Source organism: Marmota marmota, unplaced genomic scaffold, assembly GCF_001458135.2.
Source record: "Marmota marmota marmota unplaced genomic scaffold, marMar, whole genome shotgun sequence".
Lineage (NCBI taxonomy): Eukaryota > Metazoa > Chordata > Mammalia > Rodentia > Sciuridae > Marmota > Marmota marmota.
This window is the reverse complement of record NW_025999944.1, coordinates 2,785,920-2,809,278: the sequence shown is the minus strand read 5'-3', so window position 1 is coordinate 2,809,278 and position 23,359 is coordinate 2,785,920. Positions and strand designations below refer to the sequence as shown.

At 45.8% G+C, this 23,359-nt stretch overlaps 1 protein-coding gene across 4 annotated transcripts in view; it reads right to left on the bottom strand.

The window, feature by feature from the left end:
- Nucleotides 1-2,515: 2,515 nt before the first annotated feature.
- Nucleotides 2,516-23,359, bottom strand: part of Nuggc (nuclear GTPase, germinal center associated) — a 45,680-nt gene continuing 24,836 nt past the window's right edge. Inside the window, exons 11-19 of one of the 4 annotated variants that reach the window (XM_015499434.2) lie at nt 19,387-19,492; nt 18,653-18,786; nt 14,743-14,907; nt 11,200-11,357; nt 9,609-9,747; nt 8,741-8,849; nt 7,993-8,129; nt 5,620-5,710; nt 2,516-2,723 (exon numbers count right to left, since the gene is read on the bottom strand). In XM_015499434.2, the coding sequence (XP_015354920.1) occupies nt 2,590-2,723; nt 5,620-5,710; nt 7,993-8,129; nt 8,741-8,849; nt 9,609-9,747; nt 11,200-11,357; nt 14,743-14,907; nt 18,653-18,786; nt 19,387-19,492 (1,173 nt within the window). In that variant the 3' untranslated portion in view covers nt 2,516-2,589. Of the gene's footprint in view, nt 2,724-5,619; nt 5,711-7,992; nt 8,130-8,740; nt 8,850-9,608; nt 9,748-11,199; nt 11,358-14,742; nt 14,908-18,652; nt 18,787-19,386; nt 19,493-23,359 lie in introns of those variants that run through there. The other 3 variants (XM_015499435.2, XR_007347013.1, XR_007347012.1) reach the window with 3 other exon arrangements.

Here is a 23,359-nt window from a genome sequence, read left to right as displayed (position 1 = left end):
ACATGTAGTTATATAGTTATTTAGAAGTGTCTTTAGTTTCCAAGTATTTGAAGATTTTCCATATTTCTGTTATTGATTACTGATATAATTCCATTGTGGTCAGAGAACATACTCTGTATGATTTCCATCTTTTCAAATTTATTGAGACTTATTTTATGGCTCAGGATACGGTCTATTTTGGTAAATGTTCTAAGTCCTCTAGAAATGAATGTGAATTCTGATGCCCAGTAGAGTGGAATGTTCTGAAAACTCAGTCAGGTAGTTAGTTGATATTCTGCTCCAAGTCTTCTCTATTCTTACTGAGTTTCTCTATTGTTCTATCAATTATCAAGAGGAGGTGCTGAAATTTCCAACTATAATTGTGGATTTGGCTATTTCTCTTTTAAGTTCTGTCGGCTTTTGCTTCTCATGTTTTGAAATTTTATTAGCTGCACAACTAGGATTATTATAACTCTTGATGAATTAACTACTTTATCATTATGCAATAGCCCTCTTTATCCTTCATAATAGTTCTTTCTCTGAAATTTGCTTTGTCTGATATTAATATATAAACTCTTCAGTTTTTGAAAATACAGATTTTCCATACTTTTATTTTTAACCTATTTGTGTTTTTCCATTTAAAGTGGATTTCTTGTAGACAACTTATAGTTGGGGCTTACTTTAAAATATAATAATCTAACCTGATAATCCCTGCCTTCTGAATTAGTGTTTTAGACCAGTTACATTTAATGTGATTATTCATATGATTGGATTTAAGTCTACTCTGGCTATTTTTTTTCTATTTGTGCCTTCTGATGTTTATTCCTTTTCCCCACTCTCTTTGCCTCTTTCTGGATTATTTGAACATTTTTAACATTTTATTGTATCTCCTAGTGGCTCACTAGATATGTCCCTCTTGTTCTTTAGTGGTTGCTCTAGGGCTTATACTACATATCCTTAACTTGTCACATTCTACCTTCAGGTAATATTATGTAAGTGCATATACCATTACGTAACTATACTTACAACATGACAGAGGGAATTATTTGGCTCTTTTGACATTGCACCAACAGTGAAAAGAGCATATTAACTTATTGACTGTACTAACTGTCAACCCTCCACTGATGCCATTTTATTACTCTGTGTGACAAAATGGGAAGCACACAAGAGCACTTCCACCACCTCAAACGAAAATCCCCTGTGGACTGAGCTGCGAGCTGGACTTGACCCTGTCTTCATGAACATCATTTTCACCTGAAAGAACGACTCACAGACTGTGGTTAATGACACATGGGCCTGTGCTCAGTATTTTCTTGAAAATGAACAAAATCAACCTATCGCTTCAGGGAAACAACCAATAGTACTTGTTGCCAATGATAGGATGAGCTTTTAGGGGAAAACCCACAAAGTTTTATAAAACTTGAATTCTCTACTATGAGCTTGAAAGTTTCCCAAAACCTCCAGAGTCTCCTGATAAGACTGGTGGGGATATTAATAAATTGTATTGTACAATGAAACATGCCAGCATTTCAAATACCTGTTTAACTCCATGAGCAAATATTTTCGAAATGATCAATGTCTGATGCCATAAAAGCATGCTTTGGTTAAAAAAATCCAAAAAAGTTCAAGATAAACCCCTGGGTTTTATTGCAACAGAGTTTTGTGTTTTGTTTTTTTTTTTTTAAGTTGACTGATGGAGTTTCAGACTGTATACTAAAACTGACCTTTAGAAAAACAACCATTTTGCAAGATTATAGTATCAAAGAAGAATATTTAGTAATTTGATAAAAGGGCAACTAAAAACAGTTTTTTTGCATTCCAACTATGTGAGACAGTTTTCATATCCATCAACCCAAAACACATACTACAGCAGATGGGATGCGGGAACAGTCAGGAGGCTCCGGCCGTCACCAAGAAGCCAGAGATGAAGGATTTGAAAAGTGCCTAACAATGTCACTCTTCTCAGTCAATGTTTTGGAAAATATCTTTTTTTTTTTTTTCACAAAAATATGTTATTTATGTTAACCTGTAATGGATTTATTATTGTCCTTTTAAATTAATTCACATTTAAATTTGAATGTATAGATATTTAAATTTATTTTAGTTTTAATTTCATGCAGTTACTATCAATATGTACAACCCAAATAAACAAAAGCTTTTCGGGGTCCTCTGAAGAGTAACAAAATGTTTGAGAAGCACATGCCCGGAACACAACACCCTGCAAGTGAGAAGTCCAGGTCTTGGGTCCCTCTCTCTCCCAGACCACGTTGTTTCCATGGGATAATGTTACCTGCTTACCCAAAAGTCTCGCCACTATTAAAATGGGAAATAGAATCGAGTCCCTAAAGTTTTATGTTGCAATTTTTTCATAATACTTAAGTTTTTCAATGTTTAGTGAAGCAAAATTCTCTTTTTCTTAAAGCTCTAGAACTCCATTGGGGCGTCAATATGGTGACTTTTTTTTTTAGCTATAAAATAAAATTATGTGAGAAGCAACAATGTATTGGGTTTCTATTGTGTATAAAAAGCCCAAACAGTTGGGAAATGTTCTTTATTGGATTTCAAGGAAACAGAAGTCATTCTGGTTACCATGCTGAGCCCAGGAAGCAGTCAGGTTCTGGGGGAGGCTTTGCTGGGGGACATTCTCAGGAAGTCCTGCATGCCCCTCCGCAGCTGCGCGTTCTCCGCCACCTCCCTCAGGCTCCTGTGGAGCTTTTCCATCTCCCTGTGTTCACTGCTGACATCTAGGGAAGAGCAGAGGGCACACATGGCGGGTTAGTGCCTCCAGAGAACAGATCCCCCAAGAATCCCGTCCTTGTCCCAGAATGGCAGATCTGGAAGGACACTGGGAAATCAGACAGTCCAGTCTCCTGGTATAAACAACCCGAATCAAACCGGGTATTCTCCCTCTGGAGGCCTGTGTCAGCGTGAGTCACCCCGAGAGGAATCAAGAGCCTTACCACCAAATAATGCCCCCCACCCCTGGGGGTCCCAGAGGGTCCTGGCTAAGCCTGTCCAGGGCGCCAAGTGCCAGCTGGAAGGAGACACAATTAAACCCTCCCCTCCCCTGTCTCCAGGCACCTGCTGGGAGGCCTGTTGTGTGAGGCCTGTGCTCTCTCCCCATCCATTCCCTCTCCTCCCCTAGAATCTCACGTCAACTAGCCTAGGCCACGGTGTCCAGAGGTCAAATCTCAGTCTCTGCAGACTGTTTGGGATGAGATTGACTTGTAAGTCTGCGGACCCTGAGTAAAGCAGTCACCTCTCCCAGTGCGTGTGGGCCTTGACCAATCAGCAGAAGGCCCAAGAGAACAGAAGACCCCACAGCCCTGCGGGAGGCGCTCCCCAGCAGACCTCCTGGCCTCCACCTCCACCTCCGATCTGCCTGCCTGTTCTCCAGAGATGGCCTCTGGACTCCACTGCAGCTCTTTCCAGTCGTCAGCCTGTCAGCCTCCCCATCGCGGAGCCTCCAGGATTATGTGAGCCAACTCCTTAAAATAAGCCTCTTTCTACCCCTACACGCGGCCTGTGGGTTTGGGTTTTCTGGAGGACACTGACCCACACAGTCCCCTCTGAAGAGACGCTTCAGACCCACCTTGGAGTTGGCTCCGCCTCTGCTCCTGAATGCCTTCCTAGTCCCGCTCAGTTCTCCACACCCCAGTGGCAACCTGGACAAGCCACCCTGAGGCTGACCTGCTGTGGGACCAGGACCAGGAGGGGAGTCAGAACCCAAGGCGCTCTCTGGGCCTTGACTGGAGGCCTCCCTCCTGCTGGCTGCTCTCCAGTCCTGCTACCCACCTTCAGGTCTACCCCAGGGCCCAGCTCATTGCAGGCTCCCCAGTGTCCAGCCTGAACCACTGCTGTCTTCTGAGCCACCAGAACAGATGAACCTAGACCTGGCACCCCAGTGGGTCCCTGCCCATGGGCCTTTACTTAGGGGTCCCGTTCCTGGGGAGACCTTTCTTGACCCCTGTCCCCTGCTCTCAGCATTCCTCCCTTTCTCCTGCCTGATTCCCCTGCCATGTATTTCACTTGTTAGCTTGTGTATCGCCTGCCTCCGGCCCACTGGGCTAGAGCTCCTTGAAGGTCCTGTCAAGGTCACTGCTGTATCCTCAGCACCTTGGTGCGAACTGGCACCACTTGGTGAATGGATGCAGGCTGTCCCATCTGCGGATCTCCATTCTCACCAGTCAGGCGAGTCCTGAGAGCTGTCTGGGTATCTTCAGAGCCCTGGCGCCTGCACAGTCTCCCTATACTATGCATCTTTGTTGTGGATGGTGAAGAGAATGGAGCAGAGTCCAACTAGGCAGGCACGATTTACATCAAACTGTCTGCAAGACCGGACAGTTGGAAGACCTTCTGCAAGTAGGAAACACACTTAGGTGACTATGACCTTAAAACAGACCTGGGCAGAAGGTCCTAGGTGGGTCAGTGTGAGAGTGCTGTTCCTCCTTCCCTGGGGGCTGTGAAATCCAGGCTCATCCACCCAGCTGGGATGGGGACAGTGTTGTCCAGGAAGGTAGGTAAGCACAGGTCAGAGGTTTAGAAGCAGCAGTTTAGCTTCTCTTGTGGAGATAATTCTGCCTACTTCCACCCCGGTTACTCATCAATAGTATCAGGTCTATGTATTTTTTTTTTTCCTAGCAAACAGCTGTGCACATGTTTTAAAATGTAAAAGGCAAAAATCTCTACCATCCCCTGTCTTCCTTCCTTCTAAGAGGCCACCAATGTCATCAATTTCTTGTGTGTCCCAAGAGATTTTTATGCCTATACAGACATATACATATGTATTTCCTTTGCTTCTTTCACAAATTGTCACAAACCACACACATTTTTAAAATTTTTTTCTCTCTCTTTAAAATACATTTGGAGATCATTTCATGTTGCTGAACACCACATAAAGCTGCTTTATTCTTTATAACAGTTGCATGTTCCTCTACTGGTCTTGTATCTAATTTAACCAGTGTCCTATTAATAGATATTTGAGTTGTTCCAATCTGTGTTATTATAAACAATGGCACCCTGAATAAACTTGAACATATGCCAAATTGCCCATGCAGGAGGATATTGACAGGATGAATTCCTAGAAGAAGGATTGCTGGACCAAAGCATAGGTACATTTTTAATTTTTCTAGAAATATCACAGGTGCTTTTCTCTCCAGCTTACTGTGGTCTCCAGTGTATACGGGGTAGCCAGGTGGCACACCTGGGAGGCAAAGGAGGTGGTTGCCAGCCATGGGCACGCATGGCTGGCACTGCTTTCCCCAGGTCCCAGGGGATTTAAAGGAACCTTTCTCCACTACCACCAGACAATGGGGTTTTTCCTAAGGAGGCATCAACTTAAAAGAAAGGCTTTACGGAGAGAGCAGGGCGACTTTGTGGATGGGAACTCGCCACTTGCAAGCTGTGAAACCTTGGGCACATTATCTGATCCAAGTCTCTAGTTCTGCATCTGCAAAATGGAGCAATAACGTCTATCCCTGAGGGCTAAGGGGAGAATTCCACGGACAGCACCCAAGAAGTCTCGATGGGGTGAGTGGCAAAGGGCCAGCCATTACCAGCATCATCATCTCCATTCCTTGCTCTGGAGATTTCTTTAAACTCAGGAAGGAGCAACCACAGCCAGAGGTTTCACATATTTACCTGCAAGCTCCTTGTAGAGACCATCCCCCTGGGACGACACGAGAGTCAGCATGGTGGCAATGCTGCCCTTCACCTTCTCCGTGATCCCGTTCTACAGGACAAGGACATTCAGTCTGTTAGATGGGTGTGCTCCAAGGGAAAGCGAATCCTAGACAGGGAACCTCACCCCATCCTCCAGCTGGAGAAGGTCCAGACTGGGGTTGCCAAAGTCAGGCCCAAGGGCGAAGGACTTTGGAGGGCCGGGGATGCACGTCCTTGGGCTCCCTCCAGTCTCTGCATGTCCCTCCCTGCCTATCAAGAGTCACAGGGAGGGTCCCTCTGGTACTGAGCAACTGAATGAGGAGCTAATGAGGCAAGGGGGTTGGGAGAAGAGCAGCCACAGGGATGGAAAGGAGGAAGCACACTGGTCACTACCCCACTGTCCTCTCCTGCATTTATTCACTGATAACTGTAAACTGGGCACCTGCTCTGTGCAGGGACAGGTCTGATTCTTCTCTCCCACAGCCTGAGGAATGTCATGTCTTGCTACTCTCAATCCTTTTATCAACTAAAAGCATTCTCTTTTGTCTCTTGCCTCCTTTTGGAAAACACCAGAATCCTTTCTCTAATTTGGTGGATTCCAGGTTTGAGCCTGGATCTCCTGACTCATATTTTTCTTCAATGCCAGGCCAGGAGCTCAGCCTTGAGCTGGTGACATAAGCCCTTCTGGCCTCAGCTTCGTTGTCTTTAAGATGAGGGAGACGGAGATCCACAGCTCCTTAAACCAAAGTAGCCGCCTCACTGCAGAGTGAAAACAAGTCAGCAACCACACACCTAACACATCGGAGGCTGCTGGGCACATTCAGCAGATCGTTACTCCATTCTCCAAGTCATAAGAACATTGGGAAGAGGTAATTTGTTAAAAAAGACAATAAATCTTCAAACATAAAATATATGTAAGAGGAAATTCCACCCTTATTTAGAATTAAAATATTTTAAACAATTGAAAGCTAACTGATATTCTTGCTGGATGAGGTGGTGGCGCACACCTATAATCCCAGCAACTCAGGAGTCTGACGAAGGGGACTCACAAGTTCAAAGCCAGCCTCAGCAACTTAGTGAGGTCTTGTCTCAAAATAAAAAAATAAAAAGGGCTGGGGATGTGTCTCAGTGGTTCACCTGGGTTCAATTCTGGGTATTCCCCCCCAAAAAAGTTCAATGATATTCTTAATTTTAGAAAAAGGATCAAGGATGAGAACCTCCTTTGGCCTTACCTATTTTTAACAACCTATGTTTCCATGATTTAAAATAACTGTGTACCTGGGTAATATACTGATCATTTTTTATGAGCACTGTTTTCTTAAGCACCTCTGGATCTGATGAATGGAAATCGGCTCTATGGAGTTCTGTCAATCTCCTGCATGTATGTGTAGACTGTGAGGATATTCTAATATGCCTGAAATCAAACTGCTGCTGGGAAATGAGACGCTCTTGTCCTTCTCCAAAGGAGATTCCCTGCTTTTTACTGTGGAGACAGGCACCTCCAGAATTGAATGGGACAGACACTGGTGGGAATGCTTTACCTGCCTGGCTTCCTCAGGTGATCAGGAGAGAGGATCAGCCAAGCCTGGACTGAGACAGAAGAACTTGAACCTCATGTGGACAGTGAGGGGCTTGAACTAAGACAAAGGCATTCTATCACTCAGAGGAAGGGGCAGTCAGGAGACCCAGAGCTGGGTGGTCCAAGTGTGCTTGACAGCAGCACTTAGGCTCCAAAAGACTGTTAGGAAACATCTTGCAATGAGGATGGGCTCAACCTAAATCTATGCTGGGTACTGTGATTGGCTGACCTGCAGCCGCATACTGACATTCACTTATTGGCATTTTATGTACATGGGTCATTTCCCTTGTTTAAAAAATCTGTCTTGAGATTGTACTATTGTTGGAGATGCTGGAGCAGATACCTGGTCCCGAAGTCCAGCTCTGCATCTCATTAGTGTGTGGCCTCTTGATTCACCTCTCTGAGCTTGCTTACATTTAAATTGAGAACAATGGTAGTGCTCACTCAGAGACTGGTGGGGTGTGGGTGTAAATTAGCTAGTGTCTGTGTAGAATTTAGCTCTCATCTAGCTATCAAGGCTGTTGTTCTATGGATGACCCAGGAGGGAGAGGGCTCAGGGGAGAGCTGGAGGTGCTTCGCCAGCACTCGGTGGCAGGGAGGAGGGAACGCTGAGCGCCAGGGGCTTCTTCTCCCAGCACTGAAACCCCCAGCTGGGCACACCAGGCAGAAGGCACCCAGCGGCACCTGGGCCCAATGCCTACTATTTCTTCTACCTTCTGCACCGGCTCCCTCAACTTCCCATGGGCTAGGACTCCAACTGCGGACGTAGATACCTTCAGCTGCTGAAACTGGTGCTGCATTCTTTCTTGAGCCCTTTCAAACATGCCCTCGGCCACCTGCCGCTCCACTCCTCTTCTGATGACATCCTTCATCCTCTCACATGCTTTTTTGCCAGTGATCTGAGCTGCCTCTGTAAAAGATGTTAGCCACAGTCACACCACAGCAAGGACTTGTCAGAACTCTCTGGCATCAGAAAAATAAGTAAGCAAGAAAACAAAGTGTGTGTGTGTGCACGCTTTTGTATATAGGTATATGTACATGCATATATAGATATGTACACGTGTGCAAACACACATACATATGTATATAAAATGCATAACATTAAAAAATAACATCACTCACTATTTAGATAACAATCATTTGGAATATGTAATAAATGAATTGAGCAGAAGCTTACTAACTTACCCCCCACAAAACAAAACCAAGAAGGATCCTGAAAGCGGGCCCACAAACACTTAAAGGAAGTTAAGAACAAGAGCCGGATACCAAGCAGCAGCGTGGAGAGGAGAGGGGGGGTTCCAGACAAGGGGAGGACAGAGGAACTGGGAACCACGGGGACAAAGGTCCCCGATCACCTCCCCCTGCTCCCTGCAGTTATCTGATCTCCATGTGTAGTTGGAAAGTGTTACAGGACTTAGGATGCAGGAAGACTGCTCCAGGACAGGGAGCCCCGGGATAGGATGCCAAAGGAGTGACAGGAAGACCCCAAAGGAAGAGGAAGCACTGCCTCCGGAGCCCCACCTTCATAATAGGGCTTCAGGTCGTTCTGAATGGAGCTGGTGACAGATTCGTAGATCCTCCTCTTCCTTCTGAGGATGTAGCCTTCCAGGCCTCCCAGGATGGCGCTTATCTGAGAAGCCACGTTGACACAGGCCTTCTGTGACATTTCTCTGGCAGAGGCAGGTCAGGTGTGCCCAGGTGTGGCCACACTTTCCTCTGCCTCTGTTCTGGTTGGCTGTGAGCTCCTCTACACAGAACTCTGGCTTAAGCCTCTGAACGCCCCAGAGTGCTTCCACAGTGCCCAGTCCCTACAAACTACTCAGTAAGTAGGTGCTGAGTTTGACCCAAGGATGGACAGGGTTCTAGCAGGGGCCATCTTTAGAGGGCCAGAGGTATCAGCTATCTCCTACTCTCACCATGTGATCTGGACTGGCCCTGGAAGAAAGTGAGTCACAGACAAGAGTCCAGAGTTCTCAAAACTAACAAGCGACCTGCAAAAACGTGACCAAGTCTTTAAGCTTTGCTGCTTTGGACGCTACTTCATGGTACTGGCAAAAACGATAGAATTAGTGACAATATTACAAGGTGAGGCACATTCTTGTACCTCTAAGGATTCTTTGAAGGTTCTTCCTGGAAGTGAGTCAACCCTACCACCTCAGCCTACACCTCAGATGCCACACTGTGGGACAAAGCGTGCCTGGTGTCTTACACCTCCCTGGAGGTCCCAGGAGCCCTTATGTTTCCTAGTCCATGCACCTCCTAGGAGGCACATCCAGACCCTGGACACTCCAGGGATCCAAGTGGGGAGAGACCTGCAGCCTTCAGCTCCTGCCTGGGAAGAAAGCCACTACCCAAACTCACTGTGCTCTTCACTTTATGAGGAACTTACCTCCTGGATCAGGAAACGTTTTTTGTAGCTTTCACACTTCCAGCCACTTCTTATCCCAATTTCTGCCATTTTCTCCTGCAGAGAATGCTTGAAAGCGTCAATGTGAGGCATCAGCGCCGAGTCGGCAGGCTTCCCAGCCCTTCAAGAAAGCAAGACAAGCGTGAAACTGGCTGGTGTCCTTTTATTCACTTTAAAGAGAAGAGAGAGAAAATCTGACAATGACCAAATTGCTGTGACATGCCAGGCGCTGTCCTGGGCCAAGTCATTGGCCTAAAAACCCAGAAGGCAGTGTGAGGGTGCCCGTTTACTGATGAGAAAATCGGGGCTCAGAGAAGATGGCTGACGTGTCTAAGGTCACACAGCGAGTAGGAGACAGAGCCAGGCTTTGAACACCGCTTTAACCTCAAAACTCACTGTCCTCCTGATGACGAAGTGCTTTCACTTGAAAGAATCGGACTTGGACTACACTTTCAAAGACAGGTAGGATTTGGGGAAGAAAATGAAAGGGAATTATTTCCCAGGGGACAATATCTCAGAATATTCCAGGTGTAAGAAGCAGCGGATTATAGAGCACTCAGACAGCATGGGCTTTAAACCCTCGCTCTCTACTCATGAATGGGGGCCCACTGCAGTTAGTTCTTCTGAATCTCCCTGTGTTCCTATGTAAACAGGCAGAAGCCCCTTGGTGGTGTTATCGAGCACATTTGATGAGATAATGCATGCGAATGCTTGGCACCGTGCCTGGGACCTCTCGGTGGCTCTCAGCTTCCCCCACGTTGGCTCCAGCAGAGGGCTGGCACCAGGCAGCAGGGCAGTGCTAGGTCAGAAGGGCAAGTTGAAGGCTCAATGGTTCAATGCCATCCTAAGGAATTTGGAGACTCCTACAGAGCTGTCACCAGGGGCAGGATGGGGAACGTGGACTGGCATGATCCAAGAAGTGTTTACAGAAAGGTAGGGGCAGAGACATGGACACAGAGGAGGACAGAAAAGGTAGGAGAATGGCCACTGCAGCATCAGGTGGTGAACCAGGTACAATTAGGAGAAGAACGAGGGAGACTGCTTCCCTGGGGGCTAGGAGAACCTTTGTCTGTTGGTAGAGGAAAGAGCTAGAGGTCAGAACTGCAGGAGGGGCACAATGAGATCCTCCCCCGGCTGAAGCTCATGCCATGTCTGTGAGCACACAACATGTCTGAGACTCCATGAGCCACTTTTTCTTTTTGCATTCAGGGAAGGTTCGAAGGCCATGTGTTTGCTTAATTCCACGCTCTCCAATCAAAATACCCTGTCCTGGGCTCAGATCCCTAAGAAAACCATCCCTGCTGCATGTAGGAGAGACTTGAAAAATAATGGGAAACATAATATTAGTCTGAAAGCAACATCTCACTCCACCCCAGGTCACCAGGGGAGACGGTTAAGTCAACCAAACCAAGATCGCTTTTGTGTTTTGCCGAAGATGGAGCAGAGCGGCCCTCAAGTCACAGTCTACTCTTTACTCTTCCAGATCCAGAGTCTCAATTCTTAAAACTGAGACTCTGGCTTGACGTTCTTCAGATGTTTGTTCATGCAGGAGCAAGATGAAAGACCACTTTACCTAAAAATGCCTCCAAAAACAGGGTCAATCTGGTCATAGATGGGCTGAGTGACGGCTTGGTTCAGGTCGATTCTTGCCAGAGTCCTGGAGGCATAGATGCCATTCTTCAGGCAAACAGCTTTCAGGGTCTGGTGAAAACCTTGGTTCCCTTTACTCCTCTAGAAAATTAAACGATGAATTAGCAGAGTTAGTTGGCATGAACTAGAAAGTCACAGAATCAGAACTGCATTGCCTTTGGCTAACGGTCATTACCAAGAACCACAGGAAGGAGTAGAAACACGACCGGGAGGACCCAGGTCACACCTCCAGCAATGTGCCCTGGCTTCACTGAGACCACCACCCTCCCATACAGCTCTTTATCTGGCAAGCCTCATGGCTGGGCTCCTAGACCATCTGCTTGTGAGTGTCAGGAACAGTGTCTCGCCCATCTTTATGTCCTCCAAGCCTGCACTGACTTAGCTGGTACTTAATAAGTATTTGTTAAATGAATGAAAAAAACGTGTTGTGACCTGAGAGTGAGTATATGTCTTGGATTTCCTGGGGATAGTCCAAAGTTGGTATGTTTTTTATTAAATAGTTAATTAAACACTATTTGATTTGTATAACTTGGTGATATTTTCCCCAGGGAAACAAATTTACAAATGAGAGAAAAATTACAATAGTTAGAGCTATGAGCTAATCAAGTTTAGCCAGATAGTGATAAATAATAAGGAGAAAAGAAATGTTTGCTAAAATTTTGGTGGAGGGCTTTATCATCTTTAATCGATGATATGTGTTTGGAGGGAATATGTTTTAAGTGAAAGGCTGTATAGCATGATACAATTGTATAATATTCTCTCTCTACTTAATAACTAAAACATGAGCACACTCCAGAATTATTTTAAATGCATTCCAAAATCATTTTATTAAACCATATACTATCATGTAGGCAAAGAATAATTCATTTTATGGTTCTCTTATTTTTAGACATTCAGGCTATTTTACTATGCTAAGTAAAATATCACATTAGTATATAGATGACTGCTCAAATTTCTGGGCACAAAAGCACACTGTTTATCAAAGAGGAGCCCCTTGGGCATGCAGGGGTCAGGGAAAGCAGCAGTGAGACAGGGGATGGTCCCTGGGAGGCCTGAAGATGGCTGGTGCCCCTCTCTTTCTCAGAGTGCCTCTCCTTTGTGCCTCATCTTCTGGGCACACTCTTGATCATCCACTCTGAGATCTGGATTCTTCCATCACCAGATAGAACCACTTCTCTCCCTGTAACTTAGCTATCTATTGCTGCAGAACAAAAATTACCTCAAAGAGAAGCTTAAAATAATAGTAAATGTTTAGTGTGATTCTATGGGTCAGGATTTGGGATGCCTGGGCTGGCCACTCCTGGCTAGGGCTTCCCATGAGGGTCAGTCAGCTATGACTGGGGTTAAAGTCATCGGGGCTGGAGGATTTGCTTCTAAGGATCACAGCTGGCAAGTCAGTGCTGGCTCTCAGCCCCGGGTAGAAGGCCTCAGCACATTGCTCCCTGGGCCCCTCCACACAGTGGCTTGACTTTGGCACATGGAGGCTGGCCTCCCCCGAGCAAGTGATCCCAGAGGTCTCCAAAGAAGCTTCAGTGGCCATTGATAACCTAGCTCAGAAGTCACACACTGGCATCTCTGCAGCATTCTCCTGGTCACAGAGACCAGCCTGCATCAAGGTGTGTGAGGAAAATCCACAAGGGGGACAGCAGGAAGTGAGGACCTTTGGGTGCCAACTTGGAGGCGGTCTACTCCATGGTCAACACTGAATACCCTCAGTGGTCCAATCCAGTGACCTTTCTTCATCATAATTTTCCTTGATCCCTGAGGAATATCTGATTTCCTTCTTAACAAGCTTTTCTACCTTGCTTTTCTTATTGGAAAATGAGAAATTTAAATTACAGTTAGATTGATTCATCTGAAGGCTCCCAAATGTGTCCTCCCCTGAACGTCCACCCTTCCCCTCCATTGCTCTGTCTATGGAAGTACCACTGATCTTTCAGCAATATTTCAGTCTAAGGTTGTAAAACCAATATATTCATGAGGATGTAGGCCACAGAAGTTGTTGTGAGGATTTACTAGGATAGTGTGCAGTGTCTGGTCCAGAGTGAGCCTTTTTCTCATGTTTGCTGAATGAATGACCACACGCACACACACTACACCCCCAGCCAGGTGGGAGGCACCCCGCCCTCATTTTCCACCATCCAAGCCCTAGAGTCCTCCCCGCTGGCCCCAGGATCATCCGATTGTATTCACTCTCTCCACTTTTATTAGCGTTCATTCTTTGTTTCACACTAAAAGCATCTCCTGCTTTCTTACATCCCCCTTGTAGCACACATTCTTACTAATCTAGATATCAAAACAAACTTTTACATGAAACACACATAAAATAACATGTGGAGAGCAAGTATCACCAAGAGTGCGAAAAGGCTTACTGAAATGGAAGAGCCCCTCACACACCTTTTCAGGTATTTCTCACTGTTGACGTTCCCACTTTACATCTCATTAAGACCAGCTACAACATGCCATCTGTGCCCTGCTCCTGGCCCCAGAGCCATCCTTGTGATTCTTGCCACATGGGCAGTGTCATTCATTACCCCTTACTCTTAGTGGGTGCTGTGGACTGAATTGCTCCTCTGAAAGTTCACGTATTGCAGTCCTAGCCTCTAATGTGACTATATTTGGAGACAGGGCCTTTCTGGTAGAGGCTAAAAATAAGCGAGGTCATAAGGGGTAGGGCCCCCATTCAGTAGGACTGGTATCCTCATAGGAAGAGAAACACCAGCAGGGTGCGCAGAGAGGAAAGACCAGGCAAGGACACAGTGAGAAAGTGGCCGTCTAGGAGCAAGGAGAGGCCCTGGGAGAAACAAACCCGGCCAACACCTGGATCTTGGACTTCCAGCCTCTTGCTCTAAGGAAGTCTGTTGTTGAAGCCGCCGTGCAGTCTGTGGTGTTTTGTTATGGCAGCCCAAGCAGACTACACAATGGGCCTCTTTCACCTCCTAGTCTTACAACACTACCTTAGGCTTGTATTTTCCCTTAGGAACCCCAAACTGCTAATTACGAAAGAAAACCACAATTTGCACACAAGTAAGAGGTTACAAGATGCTTTCTTCTTGTGTAATGTAATTGACACTGACATCAATAGCTCAAGATAAGTAGGGCAAGCTCTTAGCACCCAGTTCTACAGAAGAAACGAGTGAGAGGCTTTTTATGAACGTAAGGTCTTAAGTGGTTGGGCACCTTGCCCAGGTCTGGGTAGTAGATGTTTGCTGGAGGTGGCGCTCAAAGCAAGATCCTCAGACCCTAAATTCCAACCCTGCCCCTGCTGAACCGCAAACTTGCCCTGGTGCCCACATGCCCAGGCGAGCAGCCCCGCTCTGTGCTGGTGTATCTGCAATTTTCAATCTCTCTGACTCTCTTCTATCTCCTTGTTTCTTTTAAAAGCAAGGGGGTGATGTGAAAAGAGCTTGGGGATCAGGTTGATCTCGCCAGGTAGTACAGGTTTTCCGTGGAAAGGGTCACTCACCACCAGGCATGCCCCGAGGATGCGTCGGTAGGAAGTCCTGGCCACCCGGACCCCTTCTTGCAGAGGCCGCTCTATGTGGGCAAAGCACTGCTCCATGGCCTTCTCCAGCAGCTCCGTCCTCTCTTCCACAAATCTCCGCAGGCCGCTCAAGTGCAAATGTTCATTCTAGGGGCGAGGTCACAAGGAGCATCAGGCCAGCCACCAACACAAGATTAAGTTTGAGATCATTGCCTGGAGGTGACTTCCCCTTGCTGTCCCCAGAGGGCACCCCTCAGTGCACAGACCTCCTTAGGCTCTGTGGGATTGGAGAGCAGAACAACAGATGCCCACTGAAGCTTATTTTGGGTGTAAAATTCACCAGGCTATTTGGGGAAGTAATTATCCAAATAGCAATCCAACTGTTACTAAAACAGATTTTTCCAATGACATCTGACTTAACAAACTTTGAATGGGCTTTCACAAAGCAGTTTTGAGAAGAGTGTTTCTCTAGTGTTAATGTGTATACAATCATTGGGGAATCATAAAAAATCCAAGGGTCTGGGATTCTGCATTCTAGCCAGCTCTCAGATGAGCTGATCTTCTGGGCCCTTGATGACACTTTGAACAGCAAAGCTACAGGACTACAGAAATAAAGTCATGGTTCCTTCTTCACAGAAGAGTACAGTCTAGTCAGGGACAAAAATATGTCGCCACACATGCTTGACAATGGTTTGGTCAATGATGGAGGGCATACATGACAGTGGCCTAAGATTCTATGACAGCCCACGTGTGCAGGGTCTGTACCATCTAGGTGAGTACCCCTATACATTCACACAATGATGACATTGGCTAAGGATACCTGTCTCAGAGAGTATCCCTATCAGTAAGTAATGCCCACAAAGGTGTGACCACAAAGGTCAACCTTGATTTTTCTCAACTCGTCCTGTTGAGAACCTTGGTGCACCCCACAGTGCCTGCAGCAGGTGGAAGCCCCACTCCCTGGCTTGGCACTTTTGCACAATGGGCACTCAACAAACCCCTCCAGCACCACTGTCTCTATTTGCCTGACACATCTCCCCAGGTTCCCAGGTCCCTGCCCCTGGCTTGCTACCACTCCCCACACACACTGTCCCTCTTAGCCCTGTGCCCTTTTACAAGAAATTCCCCTTTCTCATTCTTCAAGACAAGGCTCCAGTGTCTCCTCCCTTGTGATGCTTCGACTGCCCACCCCCCATCAGGGTTGGGCCCCCTTCTGAGCTGCCCTCACGTTTGGTACACTGCTGTGTTATGACATGTCTCCCTCACCCCTCCTGACTCCTTCCTGGACCAGGCATTTGCTGAAGGGACAGACTCTCATTCGTGTTTGTTTAATCCAGGGCATGGCATGGGGGGCATGATCCATGAACGTATGAACAGTCAACCAGAGATATGGAGAAGATGCTAGATAATGCAGGATTTAAATTCTATTCCAAACAGATGGAAATAGCTGTGGGGTAGATGTGCGACCTCACACAGATGACTGACTCCCCTGCCTGTCAACAGCATCATCTTCAAAGCAAGTGAACCAAGCTGGCTGATGGTGGAAACAGCCTCCAACTCCACAGCTCTGAGGGCACAGGCTGTAGACCTCCCGGTGCACCTGGGGATTCTCCTAGACTTAACTAGTGAGGATTCGGTAAGCCATAACTTTTTTTTTCCTGGATATCCTTTATATTCTTAAGAATTTGTGGGGTTGCTGGTGATCAAAATGAAGTAAGAGGTCATGAAAAGAAAGCCTCGCGTCTCACTATTAAACGTAAGATTAAACTGATTAAACGTAAGAAGGGCAAGAGAGGGAAGAGCTGGGTGTGAGAGAACAGTACCAAGGGGGAAGCCTGGCATTTGGTGTGAATAAATTCAGGGCTCATGAGACACTGAGGCCTCATAATAAACTTCTTATTGATTTTTAGATGCAATGATGGCTCATTTAAAAGCACTAACTACCCAACTCTAAACTTTGGGTTTGGATCACAAACTTTTAGAAATCATCAATTGCGTACATTTTTAGATTTGACTTTTCAGAAGTCAAAGGCACTGACAAAGCTCTTGCCTTCCAACTTTCCATCAAAGAAATAACACCAAGACCAACGTCAGAGGCCCAGGAATTTTGAGGAAAGCTGCCAGCCTCTCCGTGAGGAGGCCATCACAGAGGCCAAGCAGCCCCGCCTCCTCTGTGTCTTCCATGGCCTGGCTCTGGCCATAGAGATGGGCGTGAGCCCCTAGGCAGCTGCACCTGAGTTAGCAGAGAACACGTGGGCAGGGCACTTCCAGGTTTGACTGTAAAATGCCCTGTCCTGCATTTACAAATAAACCAACCACACACAGCACCATAGCTGATTTGTTTTCCATCAGCACTTCCAAGAACAATCTTGTGCTGGGCAGAGAGGCCGCTGTCACCCTGAAGAACTTTCCAGAAAGATGGAAGGAAAACCCTTCCTCAACTATTTCAGAGCATAAACGTCAAATTAGAAAATCTCAGATTTCGGGAGTTGTGCTTTTGTCTCACACAGCTAGGCCAAAACAAAGCACACCATGTTCGATGAAAGAGACAGCGAATGCTGCCCCGTGTGCCGCTGTTTATCCAGCTCTTTTCAAGTGCAGGCCTGTGGCCAGACTGCAAAGCTCTCCAGCGGGCATCGCTTATATCCCACAGAAGTGGGTCTCCAGGACCCACCCCTCCTGGCAGCCGCAGCTCATCCCAGGCTGGCTTTGCCGGCTCCAGGACCAGCCCCTTGACCTCTCACAGGACCTTTCTTGGCCCTTCCCAGTTCGGGCACAGCAAGAAGTCAGACAACTTGATTATGCAGACCTGACAGGTGAAAGCAGGGTGGAATAAACAAGGATCAACCAAGTGGGAAAGGCCATGGCTGCTTACTCCCCTGGTTGAGGGAGGGGGCGGCTCCAGGCCTTGGATTTGGCAGAGACTCCAAGGCAGGCCAAGGGGAGGGAGAGCTTGATGGTGGAGGAGAGGGAAGGCTGCGGGTGTGCCCTCAGCGGAGGCTGTTGGCCTGGGAGGCGGGAGGCCTGACATCCATGTGATTGCTTAGGGTCTCACTGGCTTTCTCTAGCTGGCCCTAAGTTGCAAGCAGGGGTAAGGATTAGAGGAGCGTTTGATCAAGTAGTGGCCTTTAGGCACTGACTGTGACAGGAGTTATTGTGTGGCTTCCTGGCTGACTGCTAGAGCTGGCAGTGTGACCTCCTGTAAGTCTGACTTAGTGCACAAGACCGGCTTCCTGGCCTGGTTATTATAGTAAGGGGGTGGCCGGCTGGGCAGTTTCTGCAGGGTATGGGGTGCAGTCATTTTTATATATGGTTTTCTGTTGTCTGTAGATTCAGTCTCTTATAAAGAAACAAAGTGGTTGCTTTGATTGATTAAAGGAAGGGGTTGTTTTTCTAATTTAGTAGCTTATCCCTCTCATGTTAGGATTTTTAAAAAGTCATCCATCAGAGAGATAAATTTGTTGCCATGAGAAATGTAACTTTTCTCTGGTCATTCAAAGGGCTTGCATTCTAGACGGGGAAGATAAATGCCTGAACTTTGCTGAAACCCATGGACAGATGTGTCGTGTTTGGGTTGTGTGTACAGACGTGGCTCTCCAAGACAGCCAAGAGTCATCTGCGTTCCGTGGAAGTCTCCTTCCCCATCCTGCACAGACTCCGTCCTGCTCGAGCCTCGGGAGAGGTGAGAGCTACCACAGACTGCTTTTACATTTTCCTCTCGGCCCATCTGTCCATTTTATCCAAATGTTACAGTTAGAACCCTTTCATTATCTTTTAGTCCCCTGAGATTCTCTGGGCTTTGTCTCTTCCTTATCATAGTTTTCTAATAGGCAAAGGGAATGTTCTGCCCAGGTGGGAGGGAGAGAACGGATGGCCCAGGCGACTTCCATACCGGCAGGTTTTCTGTGGAGTTGAAGCTGTCTGTGAGGAGCAGTAGGCCAAAGGCTTCAGTAACATACTTGGTCACCATCCTCCTCTTCTCGTCCAAGAGCCTTTTCCTGATGTATTCTCTTAACTTGGGGATTTCTGGAATTCACAGGCGGCACAGACAATTTTAAAAGGTCAAGTTTGCATGGAACAGAATTCACACACGTTGAAAGATCAGTTGGCCCTTGCAGCTGGCTGCCTCCTCAACCAGCTTTCTGAAGGACATTTTTTCACGTCTGGGATCAACAACAGTGAAAGGTAACTCAGCAATGGTGAATATTAATTTGGTTTAGCTATTCGAAATAAAATTCATAGGAAAGTACAGACTGGCTATAAAAAGAATGGGCATTTTTCTTTGGGTTGGCATTCATTGCAGAGTTGAAGCAAGGGCGCTTAACTCTGTGGTTCCCCTAGGTTTTTCTACCTAAGCCAGGTGACCCTTAACATCAGAACACCCAAGCTTGCTGTAGCAAGCAACAAGAACCTCTGACGTATGGGATTTTAGGCAGAACATGTCTTTGTCCTAACCCTCTGATAGGGTGTGGTGTGTGTGAGTGTGTGTGTGTGTGTATTAATAGATATAAAACCGGAAAGCTGAAGAAAATTTTTCCTGTGGCACAGAAATTTCTAGAGCAGGTTATTCAGAGTGCCAAACTTAGTCTTAAGAATTTTAGTGATGGGATAAGAAATATACATTACCAGTTTCCTCTTCGGTGAGGAGGATCTTCTGCCAGTACTCCTGGGCACTGACTGTGTACACCAGATCCGAGGTTTCCAGAGCCTTGGAGTCCGCAGGCAGTTTTCTCTGAAGTGAAAGGCACACAGGAAACAGAGTAAGTCACCAAAGCAAAGGAAATGTGGCACATCCCTCACAGGAGCCTTTGACAAGTTTCAGCTCACCCACCTTCAGTTCTGTCAGAGCCCTGGAAGGGACAGGCACTATTCTAAATGTCCTGTGTTGCCAGCGTCCACTCCTCAGGTCAGAGGTTGTGAGGAATTCACTGCATTGGAGCTAACTCCTTGGGAGTTAAAAATATCAACTCTCGTGGGCCGGGAAAGCACTTGCCTAGCATGTGTGAGACTGGGTTCGATCCTCAGCACCACATAAAAAATACATTAATCAAATTAAGGTATTGTGTCCACCACAACTAAACATTGTTTTAAAAAATTAATTCTCCAAGGAGATGTACAGAGAAAATGGTTCAAAAGTGTATGTGAGTGTTCAGAATGGGGAAATACTAGGATCCTTTTTGGAAAAAGAAGCCTGGGGAACACAGGGCTGGGGATATGGCTCAGTGGTGGAGCATGTGCTAAAACTGCAAGAAGCCCTGGGTTCCATTCCCAGCCATCAGTCCATCCAGCCATCAGTCAATAAGTGAGTAAAAAGCCCACCACTGGCAACGGCCAACTAGCACGTGGATTCCCAACTCTGCTTCAGCAATAGCACATTGGTAGCTTGGTATTGGCAATGGCAAGAGGCTTTACACCATAGAAATCGGCAAATGGAACAAATCAGAGTTTTTGGATGTTTTGCTAGCTGTTGTTTGAACACAGAGCTGATTTTTAAACATTTCCCAGTACAACACTAAAAAGTAAAAGTTTCTTATCCAGGTGGTTAGTGAATAATCATATACGATGATCATATAAAATAATCATTTTAATATAGAGTAATGTTTAAGTATACATGATGGTTTTAAATGTCAAGGAATTAAGAATTATGTGAGAAAAAAATTATCATTAGCAAAATATCATAACCAGAAGTCACACCAGAATCACATGTAAATTTTGTTCCATAATCTTCCATTCTTCTTACTTAAAAGAAAAAAGTAGAAGTTGTGCATGGGTACTTGAGAGAGGTGGAGGATGGGAGAGGTGGAGGATGGGACAGCTGTCGGTCTCTTTCTGATATAAAGGTATGACAGCGCTGAGTGGAGGTACTGTGGTCCTCTGGGACTGGTGAGAAGCCAAACCTCCGGCAACTTGTAAACACACTGGTAACACGTTTCGCCAAAAACCCCCCTGTTGTGGGTTGAATCGTGGCCTCCCCAAATTTATATGTTAAGGTCCTACATTACCAGTACCTTGAAATGTCACCTTTTAAATGTCACCTTTTTCATTGCAGATGAAATTAACGGAGATGCGGTCACACTGGAGTGGGGTGAGCTCCTAACCCAATATAACTGGTGTCCTTACAAGAAGAGGAAATCTGGCTGCAGATGTACATCAGTCACACACGGGGAGTGCCATGTGACAGCTGAAGTTGTGCCACCCCAAGGCAAGGAACCACCAGAAGCTGGGAGACAGGCCTGGCACAGACTCACCCTTGGGCCTTCAGGGGGAGCACAGCCCTGCCAACCCCTTGATTTTGGATTTCTGACTTCCAGAACTGTGAGAGAACAAACTCCTGTTGTCCCAAGTCACACATTTTATGGTACTTTGTTATTGCAGCCCTAGCAACTGACACACTACACACGGGTCACTACACTTGGTCACAGCTATACCTATTGCCCTCCCTCAAATGAGCTGGGCATGTTGTTGGTGCGACTCTATTTATATGCTATTTAAAATCTCTTCAAGGAGATTATATTAGAATTCAGCATTGAAATGTATTTACAATGAAGGCCTGGGAACAGAAAAGTGAAGAGTACACATGATACCAGTGAAAAACACACTGCTGGTTCGTGAACTGCACCTTGATTCCAAGTTTTCTTGCAGGCAACACTAGCACCTCCTAAGACCTAGGAAAGGGAGACACCTCATGTGAATGAAGCCATGTTATGTTTTGGTACTGAGATAGGTGAAAAGTGACGACTGCCTGTCACACACCCAGCCAAGAAATTTTCAAGATCAAAATTAGCAGGAGGCAGGACAATGGCCTGAGAAAAAATCCCAGAGACCACGGTAGAGTGTTCTTAAAAGAAATGCAGCATCCCTAGTGCTCCTGAGGGTATAAAGGATGAGGAGGAGGGTTTAGAGGGGGAAAGAACTTAGAGTTAAGACTTGACCTAGATGAGTTGGACTCTGAATGAAAAAGTGGTGAAAAAAAATACCTTAACCAATATATTTTACTGTTTTTTGTTTTGTGTTGGGTGACTAGTGAGCTAGTACCCGGCTTTTTAAAATTTTTTACTTTGAGACAGAGTCTCACTATGTTACTTAGGGCCTCGCTAAGTTTCCAAGGCTGGTCTTGACTTGCCATCCTCCTATCTCAGCCGCCGGAGTCACTGGGATTACAAGTGTGTGTCCCTGCACCTGGCTGTTTTCATTATATTTAGTGCACAAGAGTATAAATGATCTTTAAAAATCATGTTGAAGAATTAATACTGCTCTTTTGATGACATAAAAATAAAAATCTAATAACAAAGCATTATATCATAATTTCATTGCATTTTTTTCTTTTCTAAAAATATAAAACAATGGTATGCCTTAAAACTGATGATGTCTTAGAATTTTTTTTGGAACATGAATATTTGCTTCCCAGGAGGCTATGAGGAAGCTTGCAGTCTGAGAAGGTGTAAAAATAATTATAAAGGTGATAATGAAGTGAGTCAAACCCGTTGTATAAGTTATTTTATGTTGAGTTTTAGAAATGCTTTGCAAATACAATGATATGTGTATATTGCACCTGCTTTTATAGGTATTTGAAGGACAAAAGCTTGTGATTACAGTTTACAGTGTTTACAGAAACATAATTTGATATAAACATGGTATAATTTTATAAAGAATTCAAATCTATCCACCTCTATATGCTAATAGAGCATTAATCAAAGTAAGAATTTTAGCACAAAAAAATCAAGTAAGATTTGTAAGGTGAGCTTAAAGGCTCCTGATTATTTTGACTGTTTAATGCAAATGATTTCAATCAGGCAACCTGTCATTTATGCACAACATCCAATGAGCTGAATGAACTGGGGAATGACCAATTTTGTTCGCATTGCAGGAGTAACTGCAGGAGTGGCTTGTGATGCTGGGACCTGAAATGCCCTCTTACAGGCAAGGGGGCACCTTTCTGCTCTCCCTAGCACAGTGTTTCCTCCACAGTGAGCTATTCTGGCAGGTAGTATGTGCTGCACTTGCCTAATGGAGATCCCTGGTCCACGACTGTTCTGAGTGTGCTCAGGAAGTCTCTGTGTGCACAGGGTCCTCTCAGAGCCAGCCACAGGCCAGTGAGGCACAGGGCACATGCTGTGAGGCCATCAGGACTGGCCTCCACAAACTCCTCATCGCACACATTAGGAAAGGCCGTCTTCTGGACTTTGCTTAGATCTCTAAAACTTTCAAATGTCAAATCTAATGATACGTCCATACGTCCACTGTGGGGGGATATGGGAAAGTTTTCCTAGGTTTATCTGGTGAAAAGACAGTGTTAAATCCTATATTTTTTTTAAATGCTAATAGTATTTTTTTCCTAGTAAATTTAATTTTCTATTTCAAATGTTTACTAGAGAACAGACTTTCTTGATAAAATGAAGCAAATCATTTTGGATGCTTTGGACTGAACATTTGTATTTGCTAAAATCCATACATCAAATCCTAGTCCCAAGGGGATGGTTTCAGAGGAGGCCTTTGTGAAGTGATTAGGTTGTGGGGTGGAGCCCTCAGGAATGGGATTAGTGCCCTCATAAAAGAGGCCCCAGGGGGCCTCTGCATGCTTTCCACTGTGAGAGGACAC